The sequence below is a fragment of the Phascolarctos cinereus genome, unplaced genomic scaffold, assembly GCF_003287225.1.
Source record: "Phascolarctos cinereus isolate Bilbo 61053 unplaced genomic scaffold, phaCin_HiC Scaffold_5;HRSCAF=322, whole genome shotgun sequence".
Lineage (NCBI taxonomy): Eukaryota > Metazoa > Chordata > Mammalia > Diprotodontia > Phascolarctidae > Phascolarctos > Phascolarctos cinereus.
In genome coordinates this window covers 416,987,106-417,007,698 of record NW_027555958.1, presented here as the reverse complement: position 1 = coordinate 417,007,698, position 20,593 = coordinate 416,987,106, and the positions used below count along the sequence as shown (strand labels likewise).

The 20,593-nt window shown below is 37.6% G+C and overlaps 2 protein-coding genes across 3 annotated transcripts in view; both read left to right on the top strand.

Moving 5' to 3' along the window:
- Positions 1-3,490, top strand: part of LOC110196985 (dimethylaniline monooxygenase [N-oxide-forming] 4-like) — a 37,431-nt gene extending 33,941 nt beyond the window's left edge. Inside the window, exon 10 of the mRNA XM_078155790.1 lies at positions 740-3,490. The gene's annotated coding sequence lies outside the window, so the exon portion shown is untranslated. The remainder of the gene's footprint in view (positions 1-739) is intronic.
- A 5,687-nt stretch (positions 3,491-9,177) lies between these two features.
- Positions 9,178-20,593, top strand: part of LOC110196978 (dimethylaniline monooxygenase [N-oxide-forming] 4-like) — a 28,138-nt gene continuing 16,722 nt past the window's right edge. Inside the window, exons 1-5 of one of the 2 annotated variants that reach the window (XM_020970496.2) lie at positions 9,178-9,475; positions 11,718-11,855; positions 12,736-12,924; positions 14,491-14,653; positions 16,940-17,082. In XM_020970496.2, coding sequence (XP_020826155.1) covers positions 11,724-11,855; positions 12,736-12,924; positions 14,491-14,653; positions 16,940-17,082 — 627 coding nt within the window. In that variant the 5' untranslated portion in view covers positions 9,178-9,475; positions 11,718-11,723. The remainder of the gene's footprint in view (positions 9,476-11,717; positions 11,856-12,735; positions 12,925-14,490; positions 14,654-16,939; positions 17,083-20,593) is intronic. The other variant, XM_078156500.1, reaches the window with a different exon arrangement.

Genomic DNA, 20,593 nt, shown 5'->3' with positions numbered 1-20,593 from the left:
TTATCTAGACATTTTCTATGTCTGTGAAATCACTGGACTTTCCCCTGTTCAGTGTCTCTATTTGCACTACGTGTCTTAAAAATACTTGTTCGATAGATTGTTATGTTGTAGCAAGGATTCTTTTTGAATGCATGGGTTGAATTAAATGGCTGCTGAGTTCCATTGTAACACCTAAATCCTGTATTTTATAAGGAAACTGATTTTAAAATTAAATCCATTCCATTTTTTAAATTCTTTGGTTACTTCTAGTTTTTATAGAAAAAACTAACAAGATCTGAACTAACATTTTTGTTTCCTATCAACACAAATTCGTGATTTATTTTAAATGAAAAGAAAAGCAGTATTTGGAATCCAAAAACACCCACCAAACCCACACTTTAGATTTTCTAGGAAGTCTCTGAGTGTACATAGGTTTATGTCTACAGGAAGGATCCGTTTCTAGTTCATGTTTACAGTGATCAGACTTTCCCCTCATACCGAATTCAAATTCCTAAACCAACTGCTCCACTAATTTTACGTCTTTGCCATTTTCTCTCCTATACTCTACTTGTCCCCATTTCTAAAAATAAATATTTCTTCTTGCCCTCTCCAACAAAACAAACCAACTTATCTATTCTCGCCCAAGAAAAACATTCCTTTCACGTTTTGGTTCTTGAAATTTTGTGAAAAGGGAGTTGAGAAGTTTGGGGAGGAACTGAGCAATGACAAAAGATTTACCATTTTCCTTCTTTTCACTAAGGGGCATCATTATGAATCCCATCAAAGAAACACTGGAATATATCACCTTCATGGATGAACTTGCTATATGCATAGGAGCAAAGCCCAGCATTTATCACTGTTTCTTAAGGATCCCAGGCTGGGAAAGGAAGTTTTCTTTGGTCCCTGTACCTCTTACCAGTACCGACTGATGGGACCTGGGAAATGGGATGGAGCCAGAAATGCCATCTTGACTCAATGGGACCGAACCTTCAAACCCTTACAAACTCGAATTGTTGCTGATGTTTCTGAGCCTGGTGCTGTACCTCACTGGCTAAAAATCTGGAGTGGGGCATCTGTGCTATTTTTTGCTGTTCTGCTTGCTTATAAATCTTCATTTCATATAAGACTGGCTAGAGTTAATGAACTGAGGAATAGATTTTCCACCTACCTAGTCAGTCACTGGAAAGCATGACTACCTCCTTGCAACAAGAACTCCCTCCTACCTCCTTTCCCTTCCACATTCCATAACCTTCATCACAGGGCAGGAATCATATAGAATGGTCCTAGAACAAAGACTGCTAAGATTAGATGGCACAATTTGGTCTACTTTTGCTGATGCATTTATTCCTCTCTGTCTTTGCTGACTGTGCTCTGCTTCCTTGCTTAAACAACTTGTTAATGCCTGTAATCATTTACCCTTGGGCTTTACCCCCTTCTCTGGCTTTGACAACCTCCTCCACTTGAACCACGACTCTCAATACTTACCTCTTCCAATTCTCTTATCCCATTATACCTATAACTCAGAATGGGACCAAATTGAATAGTGAATGTCATTGTCCCCTTTGGCCTCTTCTCTGACAGTTTGCATAGTACTATTTCTCCACCTTCAATTTACTTTCTATAGAATCTATACCTTCTTGCCAGGACTGATTACCCAACAATCCCTTATGCTATCACAGTAGCCTACACAAATACTTGTGTAAGTATTGTACTTACCCAATTTTATCTTTCCCTTTCTACCCCACCACCAGACTCAGCAAACTTTCTTGTTGCTATTGAGATAATCTTTTAAGACACTCAAGCTAAATAACTCTGAGGTACCGCATCACACCTGTCAGATTGGCCAACATGACAAAACAGGAAAACAATAAATGTTGGAGAAGATGTGGGAAAATTGGAACACTAATGCATTGTTGGTGGAGTCATGAAATGATCTAACCATTTTGGAGAGCAATTTGGAACTATGCCCAAAGGGCTATAAAAATGTGCATACACTATATCCCAAAGAGATCATAAAAATGGGGAAAGGACCCACATGTACAAAAATATTTATAGCAGCTCTTTCTGTGGAGGCAAAGAATTGGAAATTGAGAGGATGCCCATCAATTGGGGAATGGCTGAACAAGTTGTGGTACATGAATTTAATGGAATACTATTGTGCTATAACAAATGATGAACAGGCTGACTTCAGAAAAACCTGGAAAGACTTGTATGGTCTGATGCTGAATGAAGTTAGCAGGACCAGGAGAACATATTACACAATAATAGCCATGTTGTGCGATGACTAATATTGATAGACTCAACCCTTCTCAGAAATACAAGGATCTAAGACATCTCCAAAGGCCTCATGATGGAAAATGCTATCCATGAAGAAGAAAGAACTATAGAGTTTGAATGCAGATCAAAGCATACTATTTGCTGTTTTTTTTCCTTCTGTTGTGTTTTGTTTCCTCTTTCTGGTGGTTCCTCCTATTGGCTCTAATTCTTACTTACAACATCACTAATGTCAAAATATGTTTAATAGGAATGTATATGTACAGCCTACATCAGATTGCACGCCATCTTGGGGAGAGAGGTGGGGAAGGAGACGGAGAAAAACTTGAAGCTCAGAAGCTTATGGAAGTGATTGTTGATAATTCAAAATAAATTAATTTTAAAAATTTTTTTAAATATTTTTAAAATGACACCCAAGCTATAATACCCTCCTAACTGGTCTTCCTACCTTCAGTTTCTTCCACCTCCATTCTGTCTTCCATAAAACTGCTCCCCTGCTCAATCTAATCTACTGATCCCAGGATTTAAGGCCCTACAAAATCTCATTCCACCCTAATTTTCCAGCCTTATTTCATGTCAAATGACATATTATATCCAAAGTGATGGGGATAGGATCTGAATGTGGAACATATGGATGGGATGTAGGAATGGAAAGTAGCCTTGAGTGGTCCTGAGGTAACAGAGAAAGGGGCCTGGATGGGATTAAGAAGTGTCAAGTAAACTAATTAAGCAATCAAGGTAGGCTGGAGTGGGCCAGATGTCTTGGACAAGGCACCAGTGATCTGGGCTACTGAAATGTATGGAAAAGTTCAAGGACTCCTCAGTCTTTTCCTTTTAGGAGTTTAAATCCCATCTCCATCACAAAGCACTTTGCAAACCTCAAATTACTATATGTTACTATCCATTAGATCAGAGGATCTTAACCTGGGGCTCCAAAACTTGTTTTTCAACATAATTGCTTAACTTGTAATCCTATGTATTTTATTTTATTCATGTAAAAACATGATTCTGGGAGTCTATAGGATTCATCAGACTGCCAAAGGAGTGCATTGCATGCAGTGGGCACACGAACACACACGCACACATACACACATCCCCCAAGAATCCCCGCTTTAGGTACTCTATATTTCATTAAAATTGGACTACTATTTCCCAGACTTGGTACTCTATCTCACCCTTCCATGAATTGCATAAACCATCTGCCATACTTGAAAATAAATTCTTCCTCATCTTGGTCTCACTGAATCTTTATCATCCTTCAAAGCTCTGTTCAGGGATGCTTCATGACTGTAATCATTTTTTAGAATTATATGTGATATGAGTATGGGCATTTCCTCAAGCACTATATTCTTGCCCCAGTACTTAGCACAATGCCTGACACATCATAGGTGCTAAATAAATACTAATTATTTGTCATACTCTGGAAGTCTACTCAAGCAACAAGATTACAACTCTTAATTAGCTCAACTCTAGTCCACTGGGAAATCCTTTTATTTAGATTTAACCATTGAAAATCACTTAAATCTAATTTCATAATACAGCAAACACATTTTAATTGAATTAGAAAAGTCAGCTAGTTGACAAACATTTATTAAATACTTACTAAGTTGTAGACTCCAAGATAGTATCAGTATAAGGAAGAAATTGCTCAGTCACTCACTGAAGTCACTCAAGATGCTGGAGGCAGCTCTTGGGGTGTACCAAGCATTAGAAGGATAAAGATTCACCCAGCTATTCCAGTGCCTGGAATTTATGGGAGAAAAATTATTGCCTACCCTGCCCTGCCCCTGGGGATAGTACCAAAACTAACCTACATGTTCAAAAACACATTAGCCCTTTATTTTTTCTCCCTTTTAAATTTTTCTAGTCATTTAGTTCATCAGCTTAACTGATCAATCTGGTCTCCATTTCCACCAGGGTACCAAGTATCTGAAAGGAAAAATGAAAGTGGGCTAGAAGTGTCTGGATATTGATAGTCATTGGATAGGCATTGATAGGCATTGGAAATGCCATTCAGAGAAACGTAGGGCCATATCTACTTAGATAAGCTGGGCCCATATGTACTTAGATACACACTACTCACTGCCTTCTCAAATTATCCTGTATTTATATACCTGTACGTGTACATTGTGTGCCCTAATAGTTTTCAAAGAGGACCAATGACACCATAGGATGAAGTCTTGAGTGTGAATTGGGTTTAAGTGAGGCAGATTTGCACAAACTCATCAGCCTCCCTCTTTCTTCCAGAGTGATGGAAGTCCAGTGGCAAGACAAAAATCAAAGCAACTGGTGATGGCCTGGGATGCAGTGGATGACCTTATCTTGATGTGTGGCATAAGCAATTTATCTAAATCTAATATCTTCCATATTGTTATGGTAATAATTTAGGCACGGACTGGTGAACCAGAGTATCCCTCTTATCTCTAGCCACCTGTTAAGGCTATCTTCTATTTTTATTATTTTAAGTGACTTTTAAATTAAAATTCCCTTTTCTTTTTGCCTTTTGCTAGGCAATGGGGTTAAGTAACTTGCCCAGTGTCACATAGTAAGTGTTAAGTGTCTGAGGCCAGATTTGAACTCAGGTCCTCCTGACTCCAGGGCCAGTGTCCTATCCACTAAGCCACCTACCTGCCCCTAAAATTTATTTTTCAATCAATATAAATCTACCTTCCTCTATTATAAACATGTACAGTTAAGCAAAACATTGGCCATGGTTTTTAAAAAAATTTCAGGAAGTAACTAGTTGATTCTTTCTATTTCCACTTTGTTGGTTCTAAGAAATCTGGGCAGTTTTTTTAAAAAAAAATTATTGAAATATAATATCTAGGTGAGGTTTTTTGGTGATGGCTTTTAGGTAGTCTGCTGATTCTTAAATTATTTCTCCTTGACCTCTTTTCCAGGTTAGTTGTTTTTATTACAAAATAACTTATATTTTCTTCTTTTTTTCAGTCTTTCAGCTTTTAAAAATATTTCTCATTGTCTAATGGAGTCATTATCTTCTGTTTGCTCTATTATAATTTTCAGAGAATTTGTTGCTTGGGTAAGGTTTTGTACCTCTTGTGCCAAACTGCTAATTCTCTTTTCAATTCTTTCTTATGCTCTCTCATTTCCAATTTTTTCCTTTAGTGTTCTCACTTCATTTATAAAACAAAAAATTTAACTCCCTTGCCTCATATCTTCTAGAAATTCCAGTCAAGTTTGTGCCTATTTTTCTCGCTTTGCTTGTAGATGTTTTGGACTTATTCTCTTTCTCTAGGTGTATGTGTCTTGAGCATCACTGTTACCATAATAGCTTTTTTGGTGTGATTCTTCTTTTTGTTTGCTCATTCTTCCAACCTTCTTTCTGACTTTGGACTTAATGTTAGGGCTTGACTCTTCAGACTTCTGGAGGAAATACCTGACTTTGTCCTACTGCTCCTTTTTCAAGGGTATTGAGTGTTGTGTTCTAGGATTTATGGGACAACTCAGGTTGGGCCTCTACAAGCTCTCTGTGCTCCCAAAATAGTCTAATTCAGGGAAAAGTCTTATTGTTGCCCTCCTAAGCTAAGCTCTACAAGTTATCAGCCTAGGTTTGAGTCTGAGCAGCACAAATGTAGGCTTTTTCTGGTGGGAGTGCCAGTATACTGCTACATATATGTGTATGTACATATATGTATGCATATGTATGTATGTGTATATATACATGTTATGTAAGTGGAGGATATAAATAAATATATCACACGAACATATAGATACTAATGTTTTATATATATATATATATATATGTTTAGAGCCTTCACATACACATATATGTGTGTAGATGTATGTGTATGTGTGTGTATATATATATATATATATATATATATATATATTTATACTTGCAGGTACATAAATACAAGATAACTTAAGAAGGCAGTGAGCATTGATGGAAACAGTGTGTATCTAAGTAGATATGTCCCTGGGTTTCTCTGAATGGTATTTCCAAGTGACTATCAATATCGAGACACTTCTAGTACACTTTTATTTTTCCTTTCTTCCCAGGATACTTGGTACCCTGCGTAGAAATGGAGATCAGATTGATCAGTTGAGCTGAGGATAAACTAAATGACCAGAAAAATTTTAAAGGGAGAAAAAATAAAGGACTAATGTGTTTTTGAACATGTAGGTTAGTTTTGGTACTATCCCCAGGGGCAGGGCAGGGTAGGCAATAATTTTTCTCCCATAAATTCCAGGCACTAGGCTAGCTGGGTGAATCTTTATCCTTCTAATGCTGGTTTATGTGGAATCAGTACACCCAAAGAGCTGCCTCCAGCAACCTGAGTGACTTCCATGAGTGACTGAGCAATTTCTTCCTTCTGCTGATATTGTCTCAGAGCCTGGAACATAGTAAATACTTAATAAATGTTTGTCAACTGACTAATTTTTGCAGAATGAAATGACCAGAACCAGGAGAACAACTTGTACAACAATAACAGCATTGTAAAGACAAACAACTTTGAAAGCTGTAAGAGCTATGATCAACACAATGGCTCTTGTCACACAATGACTGTGATTCCAGAAGACCAATGATGAAGCATTCTGTCCACCTCCTGAAAGAGAGGTGATGGCTTTAGAGTGCAAAATGAGATATATAGCTATAGATATGTTTCTTTAGCATGGACAGTGAGACAATGTTTTCCTTGACTGAATATTTGTTACAGAAAATTTGCTTTTCTTTTTCCAATGTATTGAAAGTGGGAGAAAAAGAAAATAGATTTCCTTTCATTCAAAAAATATATACAATATTTTTTAATGAATTTTACTTGTTCTGGAAGAAATAGCAGATGGCTCTTAATCGTTCTTAAAGACCTAATTAGGCTCTGCAAAATTCTCCCCCTAATTTCATGAAAAAATCAAAGGTGCCAAAATTTATTCAGGGCTAAATTTCTAATTTAACCCAACTCTTCTGAGTTAATCTCCATCCTCTAAAACATTATCAATGTAATAAATATACCAACATTCACTCAGGACCTTTTATTCAGTCCTTCATATATTGGGTGTCTTACACCTATCTACAAGATGGGTCAGCAGACAATTGCCTAGGACTAGAATGGGCCCTAACAAATATGGCACCTGACCACCTTCCATGAGGAGGTGAACATTAGATCCTAATCTTTATTCTTATAATACTCTTGGACATTTTGACATAAGCAATGTCCCTTTGTAGATCTTGTCAAAAGGATAAGTATAGGGACCTATAACAATACAAGTACGTACCTTCTCTGTAACTTATAGGCTAAAAGAGTTACCTATAGAGCACTGAGGTTACATAACTTGCCCAGTATCACATAACCAATATGTGTCAAGAGTCAAGACCTGAACCCAGGTCTTCTTGGTTTTAAGACTAACTCTCTATCTACTATACCATACTACCCTGTTATAGGTAAGGATGAGGGAGAGAGATTAAAAATATTTTACTTGATTAAATTGGGATGTATATTTGGTGAATTCCCACGTAACAGTTGGTTTCACCAGGCAAAAAGGGGCCTCTTACAATAAGAAATAAATTTCCACCCTGAAGGCACAGCCAATAAATTTTCTTCCCTATACAATGTCTCAACATAGTATAAGAGGCTGCTCTAACAGTCCTGCTTCAAGTGTTTGGAAAAATCTTTGCTCTGTTTTTTCCTAAGGAGCAAGTACAATGTCCATGTTTCAAATAGTAATTAAAACATGTGCAAAGGTCAACCTTTTTACTCAGTTAGTAACTTCAGCAGGAATTGGAAAGATCCCTATGAGAATCAAGAGAACCGGCTTGGTGTCCTCTCTGTCACAAATTAGCCATATGATGTTAGTAGAGGTATCACCTTTCTAAGAGCTTAAGTTGTCTCTTCTGAAAAAATTAGGGGGACAGACTAGATGACCTCAAAAGCTCCTTGATGTTTAAATATCTTAGTTACTAAGATTTCGCTGTAGGCTATCCTTCAGACTTTTTTGGCCCTTAATATGGTAAAGTATCTTTCTGCTTTTTAGAGATGGAACAATAAGATTTGTTTAACCCAGTGATTTCAGGTCTCTGCTTTATCAGAAAATTTTAAAAGAAATTTCAAAATCATCAGAAATTTTAAAAAATTTTAATCATCAGAAAAGAAATTTTAATTCCTCAAAATCTAATCATTGAATCTGCTTCACTTTAATTTTTCTGATAAATATGCCTACTGTACTTTTGAATGTTGGGGGCTAGTAGGAAATAAAACTGCCAGTGGGGCATCACAACTTCAAACAACTCTCTGAATTCCTTAGTTTAGATGGGTATTGACCTCTGATTCTAATATTCCAATAAGGGCAAACTTTATGGTAAGGATTTTTCCTTGCATTAATTTTGTGTATATGGTATATATGTTTAGATGTGTTATCTCCCCCAGCTGAATATATGCCCCTTGGGATCAGGAACAGCTTGATTTTGGTCTTTGTCTTTCTAGGTCCTAGCACTAGGTGCCTAGCTAGTCACATAGGTAATTAAGAAATGGTAGCTGAACGATTTATTCTGTTTCATTATTCTGTCAAAGGGTTCTCAATAGGGAGTCCAAGTACCTGTCTTAAAACACTTGCCCCATCACTTAATGTTGTTGTGAGTTGTCTCACTTGGACAAGTCAGTTTCAGTTTCTCATCTATAAAAAAAGAAGGTGGTGAAATCAGATGTTCTCCCCTGCTCTGATTTTATTCATCTCTGACCTGAGCTTGAGAGTAAAGTGTTGTCTATTTCACCAGGCATTCTTTTTAAGAGAATCCTGCTCTCTCTAGTGGCCACAGTTAGAAGATCGCTGCTTACATGCAACTCCCCACAAACTCTAGCTTCTCGGAAACTGTGAAGATAAAGAGGGTTGGGAAAAGAGAAAGGGGGAGGGGTTTCCCCCCATTATCCAATCACATTACTGACTTTCAAATCGTCACTTACCCTCCAAGTGGTTTAGGAAGTTTTAAAGCTGGTTCTCTGAACAGCTGAAGAAGAGCACCCTACCTTTTTTTTTGGGGGGGGAGTAGTTCTGCCCCTGCTGTATGCTGATTTTCTGATTTTAAACCAGGATGATCAGAAAGCACTTTGCCAAGAGTCTTCATTCTATTTCTTTTTTTCTATCATTACCAATATATACCTGGAATTTGAGGTTTGGATTTTAATTTGACTTTTAGCCTTTGAATTTAAGAAATCAGAAATAATAACACAATCAGAATACAGAACACCGAATACTGTATGCCAAGAAGGTAAGTGCTTGGGCAAGTTTTCTTAAAGGTGGGTTTTTAAAAACTGCATTATTTCGTTAGGTTCTTTGTGTGTTTTCTCTGTGTGTGCAAATAGTCGTCTTTTGTCAATTCTACTTAAAGTTAGGACAGAACAAACAAATGAATGGAGTAAAAATGGAGGCAAGGGAAGCTAAAATAGTAATATAATACTCTGCTGGAAAGGAGTGGCTGGTTGGAGATGGAAACCAGCGAAATAACATAGAAAGGGAGCGCTGTGGGAGGAGTTCCTGTCTCTGACATTCCTTATGTGAACTTGGCAAGTAGTCTAAACTACTTGAGTCTCAGTGTATTTCTTTGGAAAATAATTGGGAGGTGGTGAGGCCTCAGAGGTCCCTTTCTGCTTTGAATGAATGAAAAGAGGCAGTTAGGCAGAAGGACAGAAGGACAGACGGACAGACAGACACAGTGGCTAGACAGCTGACCTTAGAACCCAGGAGCCTTGGAGTCAAGCTTAACTCTGACACGTACTCTGTGTTCTCACGCAAATCACTTAACTTTTTGATGCTCTGGGCATATCCTGAAGACTGTAAGCTGGGGAGAAGGTGATGTCCTACTTAGATCTCTATATCAAAGAAATCACAGATATGTTCCCTCTCCCTTTCCCTATCTGTGTGTGTGTTTGTCTGTCTGTCTGTCTGTCCTGACTGTTACTTACCATGACCTTGAGTAATTCTCTGGACCTCAGTTTTGGTTTTTTGTTTTGTTTTGTTTTGTTTTCATTTGCAATGTGAGGAAGTCAAACTCGATGATTTCTAAGCCCGTTCCAGCTCTCTGAGCTGGAACTTATCCTTTAAAGGGCTAACCCTGTTTAAAAATGTGCTATGTAAAATGTATCTTGTGACCACCTCTCTATTTTTCAATTAGTTCAAGAAAAAAAGGCACAATTTTCCTGGTTGTGCTGTTCATATCACCCCTAAGGAAATCAGTAAAATGTGATGTTCACACCTTCCCCACTTCTGAATCCCAGTGCAAGGAAGGACTACAGGACAGGACAGAACTATTCTCAGAAGCTAGTTGGGCACTTACTCAATCATATGTTGGCTACTGCTATTCTTCTTTTAACACTGTTACTTGATATCAGTCATATGGGCAAGACATGGTGACCTGAAAGTCTGCCTGATGGCTTACTATTTAGTAAAAAATTATTTTGAGGATATTTATTCCTGGCCTAGAGGGGGATTTTTGAGGGCCTATCCCAGCCCCTTAGAACAGAATAGCATTTATGTGGGGCTGTCTGATAATGGCAATGAGTCAAATGAGTGCAAACTCTGGGCAGGGTAGAGCCTTAGACTTCTGAGGGATAGTATAACAAAATCAAATTTAGACTAGCAGAAGAGCAGGGAAACCCTTTCAAGCCCATTTCTGCCAGGTTTGCTCTAGGACTTAGCCAGGCCTAGAGATTCTGAGGACTCAGAAGAATGCTAAACTCTCCAAACAACCCACCCCAATGGGCATCATTGGACCCTAGTACATTATTGCTAGAGCTAATTCACAAATTCCTTCTGTACCTACTGCGTAAGAATTCTGATAACTCAGAGGGTCAGATACAAATCAAGGTATTTTAGGATTAGGAACAAGACTACAGAATCCCTAATAACTCAGGGGCTTTAGACCAAGGTGAAACATGACAGTGATAAAGTTCCATTATGGTATGTCATCTATCTATGAGGTCTAAATAAGAAAAGCTCATTGAGGGGAGGGGGCGGGAAATGGTACATTTACGAAGCCAAAGTAAGAAGTTATGATCATTATATGTGGGGTCAGGGGAGACAGACCTACTAGACTGAGAGTCAGGACATGTGAGTACTGGGCTTTGGGTCTGCCACAACTAACAATTTGCATTAATAATTCATTTTCATATAACTGCTTCGAGGTTAACAAGCTCTTTATATACTTATCAATCCTAACAAGTGGAAAGTACTGTCTGTAACAGTCTTACATCAAATTAAATGGACAAAATGAGGTAGAGCAGACAAATCTCTACATAGACAGTTCTGTGAGGTAGGAGCTATGCTATTCTCATTTCCAGATGAAGAAACTCTGAGTGCTTGAATGACATTCCCAGGGTCACAGAGGTAATGAGTCATGCAAAACATGCAAGGTGTACTTAAAACTTCTTGAAGCTCATTTGTTCTATGTCAAAGGCTTCTTTCTGGCCCTGGGGCCTTACAAAAATCTAATTCATCTTCTTCCCCCGATGCAGGAGACCATGGTCAAGCAAGTTGCAATAATTGGAGCTGGTGTGAGTGGCCTGACCTCCATCAAAGGTTGTTTGGAAGAGGGTCTGGAGCCCACCTGCTTCGAGAGAAGTGATGACATTGGGGGATTGTGGAAGTTTACTGTAAGTGTAGTAACTTTCCTTACTGTTTAAGAGGGAAGATCTTACATCTGAGCCCTCAGACATCACCGAAAGATTTTTCCTAAGATTGAAAGGGATGCAGGGCTGAGCTCATTGGGCCCCAGTGGAAGCCTCCACAGAAAATGACTAAGAATTCATATACAGATTTGCTTGAAGAAATCCTGACTTTTATCCTCCCTGTCACTTTTGCCGCTCATATTTCTTTAGCCTGTCTTATTTTATTTGTTAACTCATTTTATCAATGCTTTCTTAAAACAATACCATCATTACCACCCCTCCCTACTGATCCAAATCTGAAATTGAACCCTTTCTTTGCAATAAAGAAAAAGTTAAGTAAAAAGAAGCAATTCAATGTGAATTTGTCTGACAAAGTATGCAACCTTTTACCCATGTAATACTTCACTTTGATGTGGGGCTGAAGGCAGTATGCTTCTTTTATCTATTCTCCAGGTGGACGATGGATAATAGATATATAACCATTCAAAGTTCAGTTTACTTTGAATATTGTTTAAATTTACAGTATTATAATCATTGTGTCTATTGTTACTCAGGTTCTGTTTACTTCACTATGCATCAGTTCATTCAACTCCTATGTGCCTTTCTAAATTCCTCATTTAAAAAAAAAGCTTTTATTATACAATAATATTTCACTACCTTCGTATACTATAGTTTATTCAGCCATTCTCCAATCAAAGGCACCTACTTAGCTTCTAGTTCTTTGATGACACAGGAAGCACTGCTATGAATATTTTGAGATATGTGGGACCTTTGTTTCTGCCTTTGACCTCATTAGAGTATAAGCCCAGTATTGGTATCATTGGATCAAAAGGTTTGAATGCCTTTGGTTTTCCCTTTCCCATAGGAAACTACTGGACATGGGATGACCAAAGTCTACAAATCTGTAGTGACCAATATCACCAAGGAGATGTCATGTTATAGTGACTTCCCCTTCCCGGAAAATTTTCCCAACTACATGAAGCACACTCTGGTGATGGAGTATCTTCACTCCTATGCCAAACACTTTGACCTTCTCAAATACATTCATTTAAAGGTAAGACACCTTAGGAAATGAAAATAAAGGGGAGCAAATGGCATCATAGTCAGCTGGGAGGATAATGAAAACAGTATGAATGAGAAATCTGAATGTATATAATAATAATAATAATGGTAGCTAACATTTATATAGCACCTACTGTGTGGTAGAAGGTGGCACTAAGAAAGGCAGCATGGTATAGTGAATAGAGAGTTGGTCTCACAGCCAAGAAGACTTGGATTCAAGTCCTGCTCTTGACACATACTGGCTCTGGGCAAATCACTCAATCTCTCAGTACTGTTAGCCAAAGGTAGCAAATAGGAGCACACCACAAGTGGGCAGCAACATTCCTTTGTGCCTTCAGTAACCAAATTAAAATGTAATTGTAAATTGTAAAATGTAACAAAATAAATAAAAATACAATAAGACATAGATGATGTAAACTTATAGTTTTCTAAGTCAGTATGTGGCCTGTAGGGATTGGAGTTTGGCTGTTCTAGGCAACTCTTTGTAGCTACTAGATGCAGAGAAAATATTAACTTACATTGGTAGAGGGGATTTGCAAAGGATCTCTCCTAGGAGTTCCTAGTCTGGTCCCTGTGAATTCCATTCAAACCCTTACTTGGAATAAGTACTAGCATGTAGGTAGACTAACCAGAGTCACCATAATATGGAAAATTGAGCAAATTGTAAATGTCAGCTAAACCGTCCAATGCTCCATCTATGCTAATGGGCAGAGAAGAAACTGTATTTCATTTCTTTTTCCCCAATTTAATTATTTTTCCATTTTTATTGATACCTTTTGGAGTTCTTTTTTTTTCAGACATCGCAGTCATTTCCCCAGTGTATTCTACCTAATATAACCTTCTTTCATTCATTTCTTCAACTAGTATTTATTTGTAACAAAGAAAAACAGTTGAACAAATATGACTAAGCCTAATCTGATAATGTATCCAGTATAGTGTTCAAGGGAGAAAGCCAACTGGTTGAGGACCTCAATATAAAACTACAAGTCCTGCTTAGAGAAACATTTTCTCCTGAACACCCTGATGTGTGAAATACTCTATCTAGATCATTTCTATTGTTGTTGCCCTCCCAAGTCCAACTTGCCTGGATGGAACCTTCAGTGATATTCTGTTCACTGTGACTAAACAGCTGCAGATCTCATGTTTGGAGATTTTTCATACACACATACACACACACACACACTACATACATATATATGTATTTAGAGAGAGTACATGTGTGTGTATATATATAGTATGTGTATGTATATATAGATGTGTATATAATATGTGTGTATATGTGTGTATGTGTATGTATGTACATATGTGCATATATAATTTTCTCCAATTACATGTTAAAACATTTTTTAAAGTTGTAAAGGACCTTAAAAGTTACCTAGGTTTTTTTTTAATGTGTATTTTATTTTTCCCCAATTACATGTTAAAACAATTTTTTAACATTTGGGGTTTTGTTTGTTTTTGAAGTTTGGAGTGTTTGGAGACTTTTCTTGAATTGATCCCATTGTATAGTGTGTCTAGCCCTGATCCTGTGGACAGAGGTCTCTGTGCTTCCTTTCAGACCACTGTGTGCAGCGTAACAAAGCGCCAAGACTTTACTACCACTGGCCAGTGGGACGTGGTGACAGAGACAGAAGGGAAGAGAGACACAGCTGTCTTTGATGCAATAATGATCTGTACAGGACATTATCTGAATCCCCACTTGCCTTTGGAGTCTTTTCCTGGTGAGTTAGCTAGTCAACAAAGTTTAATATCTATCCAGTGCCTCTCCTTGTATGCCAATGTGCCATACTAGACACCCAGGATACAAAGACAAATATGAAACAATCCCTGCCCTCAAGGTATCTTATACTTTCCTAAAAGACCTTCAATTGAATAAAAATGTATAAAGCCTCAACTATGTGCAAAGCATTGTGCTAGGCACTAGGAATGTAAAGACAAAAAACCAAAACATTAAGTCAAGCTTATTTAATTTCAAGAGGCTACAATTACTAATAATTGAGAAGATCATGGAAGGTTTCCAATAGTAAGTAGCATCTAAGCTATACTTCAAATGGTGCTGGAGGTTTTATGAGGTAGAAATGAGGAGAGAGCATGACCTTGACATGGGGTACCATTTGAGGTGGGAGATAGAATGTAATATAAAGAAACTGGAATGGAGAATGTATGAACTGTCTTAAAATGGAATAAGTCTGGTAGATGTGAATCATTTTTTAGCAGATTTTAAATACCAGGCTAATAAGCTTGTATTTTATTCTAATTTTTTTATTTTTTTAATTGGAGTCACATGGTCAAATCTACGTTTTCAGAATTACAGTTTGACAGCCACATGGAAGATGAATTGACAAGGAGCCTGGAGGAGAACTGTTGTAAATAATAATACATAGTAAAGCCTGAGCTAAAGCAGAGGCTGTGTGGATACAGACAAGGGGATGAATGTGAGAGAAGCTGTGAAGGTAGAAGCAGCAAAGCTTAGCAACTGCCTGGATATGGGGAGTGAGGAAGAGTAAGGAGTGAAGAATGACTCCAGCATTGCCAAACTGGGTGGGTCAAAGGATGATGGTAACTTCTACATAAATAGGGAATTTGAAGAGAAGGATTAGGCTTTGTTTGGATTTTGGTGTTTTGGTTTGGGTTTGGGTTTTTTGGTGGGTTGTGGGAAAGATAATGAATTCTATTTTGGACATATTAACATATCGAACATTAACATGTTGGCTCTCATATAGTCACAGAGATTCCCAGGCTCATACATATTAGGTTCCTTCTGAAAGAATGTCAATAGAAAAAATCCATACAGGTAAGTATCCAAATAAAGGAATCATGTAAGAAAAATACTTTAAGCTAACCCAGTAGAATGTATGCAATTTTAAGAGATTTCACACTTGAATAAAAACAAATAAAAACAAAATCTCAGAATCTCAGAGTTGAAAGGAACCTCAGAGGTCATCTAATTCAATCCAAACCCAAATAAGAATCCTTTGTATGAAATCCTAACAAAAGGAGTCATCTGACCTTTACTTGAAAGTCTCCAAGTTGGGGAGAGAAGGAACCTACTACATCCTAAGCAGCCCATTTCAATTATTGATATTATAAGATAATTCACAATAGCATTCCTTTGAAAAGAGAACCCTCAAGGACATACGAATTAAAATTTTATTTATTTTTAACTGATTTTCAAGAACATCTATAAATAAAACCAATTACAAGCATAATTGATATCACATATAGGTACTATAGGATTGTACATAAAAGACTTCTTTAAACAAACATGGCAGGAGTTATGCATTCATATAAACATTAATCCTTTAAAGTGGTCACCTGGGGAAACTATACATTTATTCCAACAATATCACCATTGCTCAAAATTCATTTCCCTTCCAAGAATTTTTAAAGCACCTACCACGTACCAGGAATTATGTTCAATGCCAAGAAATAGTTGGGAAAAAAATGAAACCACCTGTTGCCCTCAAGGAGCTTATATTCTAAAGGATGGAATACCAAGTACACCAGAGGTTTACATAGCTAGATAGAGCTGGCTCATGCCCTGTGCACACTTGTGTCATACTTAGAAAAATAAATATAAAAAAATACAAAATAATTTGAGGTAAGGAATGCTAACAACTAGGGAATGAGGGAAGGTGACTCAACTGGTTTTTGAGCTCAGCCTTGAGGAGGGCTGAGGATTCCAAGAGACAGTGGTAAGTAGTCACAGTGTTCAAGGCATAGATTTAGAGAAATCATTTGGAGTCACTGAAATTACCTTCAGATCCTGAGGCATATACCCTGGTATTTCCCTAAGGGTGGCTATCTTCTTAGTTTCCTCTCTTCCAGAAGCTGGAGTATGATGAGGGATGTCAGACTTCAGAGACTGTATTTTCTCCATTAATCATTTAGTGAAATCAACAAGCCTATACCTGCACCTTAGTTCTTCTCTACTTTTTAGACTGCCTGCTCCCTACCCCAACACTTAGCCCTGCCTTAGTTAAACCCACCTTCTGATTTTCTCACAGGAATCAACAAATTTCAAGGACAGATCCTACACAGTCAGGAATACAGGAGTCCCGAAGGTTTTCAGGGTAAACGGGTCATTGTGATTGGTCTTGGGAATACTGGTGGTGATATTGCAGTGGAACTCAGTCGTGTGGCAGAAAAAGTAGGTAAAGCCCAGGCAGTACTTCTTATTGCTACAAGGGCTACTTTTCATGGCTTTAAATATATCTGGCTGTTTTTGTTGTTGAATCATTTCAGTCATATCTAACTCTTTGTGACCCCTTTGGGGGGTTTTCTTGGCAAAGATACTAGAGTGGTTTGCCATTTCCTTCTCCAGTTCATATTATAGATGAGAAACCGAGACAAACAGGGCTAAGTGACTTGCCCAGGGTCACACAGCTAGCAAGTGTCTGAAGCCATATTTGAACTCAGGTCTTCCTGACTCAAGGCCTGGCAATTTATCCACTGCACCATCCTGAGGCAGCTAGGTAGCGCAATGGATAGAGCACCAGCCCTGAAGTCAGGAGGACCTGAGTTCAAATGCGGCCTCAGACCAAACACTTGATACTTACCAGCTGTGTGACCCTGGACAAGTCATTTAACCCCAATTGCCTAAAAATAAAAAAATAACAAAATAACACTGCACCGTCTTGCTGCCCCATCTGGTCATTTGAATAGCTATTGTAAGCATTCTCAGACCTTACTAAGCAGTGAAAGCAATTATTACATTCAGACTATTAAGATCTCTATAACCCAAAGTTTTAAAAACCCATGTTAAAAAAATTGTTTTCACATGCAACTGGGAAATAAGAAATACAGGAAATGGGGTATTGACATATATCCTGCCCTACAGGGAAATAGAAGGGGTAGGGGAATAAGAGAAGGGTGGGGTGAGAGATAGAAGGGAGGACAGATTAGGGGAAAGAGTGTACAGAATGCATGCCATCTTGGGGTGGGGGAAGAGATGAGATGGGGAAAAAATTTGGAACTCAAAATCTTGGGGAAGTGAATGTTGAAAACTAAAAATAAACAAATTTTTTAAAAAGATTAATATCTTTGTGATCATCTAATCTATGGCATGTGGAGATGAATATCCAAATACCGATGCAACCAGGTCAGGTCTGTGTATCTTCTGGGACAGAGCCAACTTAGTCATGCCTATCAGTTATCCACTCATGTTGCCCAACGAAGATAAATAATAATTTCAAATGATAGGTCAGGGTTATATGATTACAAATCCTTTCCACTGATAATATGAATTATAAACAGCAATAGAATGTTTGTTGTTTTTGTTATTGCTCAGTCACGTCTGATTCTTTGTGACCCCACAGACTTGTCCATGGGGTTTTCTTGGTAAAGATACTGGAATGGTTTGCCATTTCTTTCTCCAGTGTGTTCCAATATTATAATTGAGAAACTGAGACAAAAAGGAGGGGTTAAGTGACTGGCCAGAGTCACACAGCTAGTAAGTGTCTGCGGCTGGATTTGAACTCAGGTTTCCCTTATTCCAAGCCCAGTGCTCTATCCACTGTACCACCTAGCTGTCCCAAGAGAATGTGTGTATGTATGTATGTATGTATGTATGTATGTATGTATATGTATATGTATATATATACAAATATATGTGAGTACATATATACAAATATATATGTATTCTATATTTTTAAAAGATATTACTAATATATATGTGTCAAGGGTTATAATCAGGAATGAGCCTTGATTTGACCATATTTATGTATTTCTCAACCCCTCAACCTGTTGCAAGTATTTGCAAAATGCAGTCTGAGGTTAAGAAAGTAGACTATCAGCATAGAACACACCAAAGATAAAGAACCGTAAAAAGAGTAAAATCATGACCTTTGCTTCACTAACATGGTCTTTTAATCATAAGCCAACCAGCTTCAGTAAGGAAACTGCTGAATTGGCTGGAAATTGAGCCCTAGTGAATTGCTCTGAAAGCAGCTATAGTCAAACCAAACTGTAGAACCTTCTAGCAAATAAAGACATTAAAACAAATTCATAGCTCTTGAATCTGCTGATCAAAACCTTACCTTTACAATTTAGATTATTTGCCTTGAAATATTGAAGGTACCTTCTCCACTGACACAGAGTACAACCCCTATACTTAAAAGACAGTCTGTGAATTGCTTTGGTGAAAATAATTCAGTACCTGGAAGCCAAACTGGGATAGACAATGAGTCACTCCACATTTAGATAGAATGGTCCTCAGAAGATAAACTGTGCTAGGCCCATATTCAGAGCCTTTCTCAAAGTCTGCATCCTGCTGGCATAAACGTCAAGAATTCAGGGCCATCTTCATGACATCATCAGATTTTGGAGTAGGAATTTAGTGGAGGAAGACCAGGGTTCAAATCCCCACCTCTGACACTCACTATCTTTGTGACTATGGATAAGTCTGGTGCTCTCTATTGTAGAGCCTTTCTCCAAAATTATCTTGTTTCTAGTATATGGAGGTGGAATGAGGAAGAGGTATGATGTGGGTAAATGTTGTCCACCTGATTAGAGTGTAAGCTTCTGGAGGACAGGAACTATATCACTTTTCTCTTTATATTCCAAGCCTTTAGCACAGTGCTTGATACACAGTAGGTGCTTAATAAATGGTTTTTAATTTCTGTTTGATTAAGTCACAACCTCTCTGAGCCTCCATTTTTTTCATCTGTAGAATTAGAAGGATGGTCCAGATGGCCTCTAAGGTCTCTCTCAGCATAAAATCTATGGTCCAATGATATAGAGTCTAATTCCTATAGCACGTATGTCACACAGTTGTTATGAAGTTCAGATGAGAATAAACGTAAAATTTAAATCCTTAAGTAAATGTCTATTATTGCTGTTGTTGTTATTACCAACATCATTTCATTTTTCTCAGTTTAGTTCAATGGAGTTCAGAAAGAAACAGTCCTGGAATAGATCGCTATAATATTATTCTTTTATGTTTTATTTTTGTTCTTATTCTTATTACTGTATTAAACTGTATTCAGTTTAATGTATTATGTCACAGTGATATATCAGATGAGAGAAAATTAAACTGTCAAAAAGCAAAACAAAGACTGAATTCTATGAAATAATGACCTAACTTGGGTCCTAAAGAAGAGATGTGAGAAGGTACCTTCTCTTCCTTCTTTGTAGAGGTGGGGAACAGTGGATGTGGAACACTGGCATATAATGTCAAATTTTTTAAATTTGTTGGTTAGTTTTTCTAACCTTGAGTTGGGGGTGGGGTAGTATGCTGGGAAATGTATGTGACATAAAAATAATAGATACCAATAAAAAAAAATTTAAGCAACATAAGTTCAGGTATCTTTTAAAGGATGCCTAAGCTGATCCATTTTTATGGAAATGTATTAGGTAGATCAAGATTATTTATAAAGTGATGATTGAAGTATCAACTCCATTGATATCAATTGTATGGTCCTTCATTGGATTCCCACAATATGAACAGAACTAAGGGAAGACCCTTGAAAATTGGAGTAATCCTGTAGGGAGATTTATGGGATGATGTGGACAAGAGAGAAGAAAAGACATAGCCTAATTTCATTCTGTAGCGTTGGGGGTGAGAGACTCCACATCAGCGAGATCAAAATTCATCCAAGTCATGATGGACATGGCCCTAGATGCCCATTTATTCATCTCTGCAGAGGTCCTTCAACCATGCT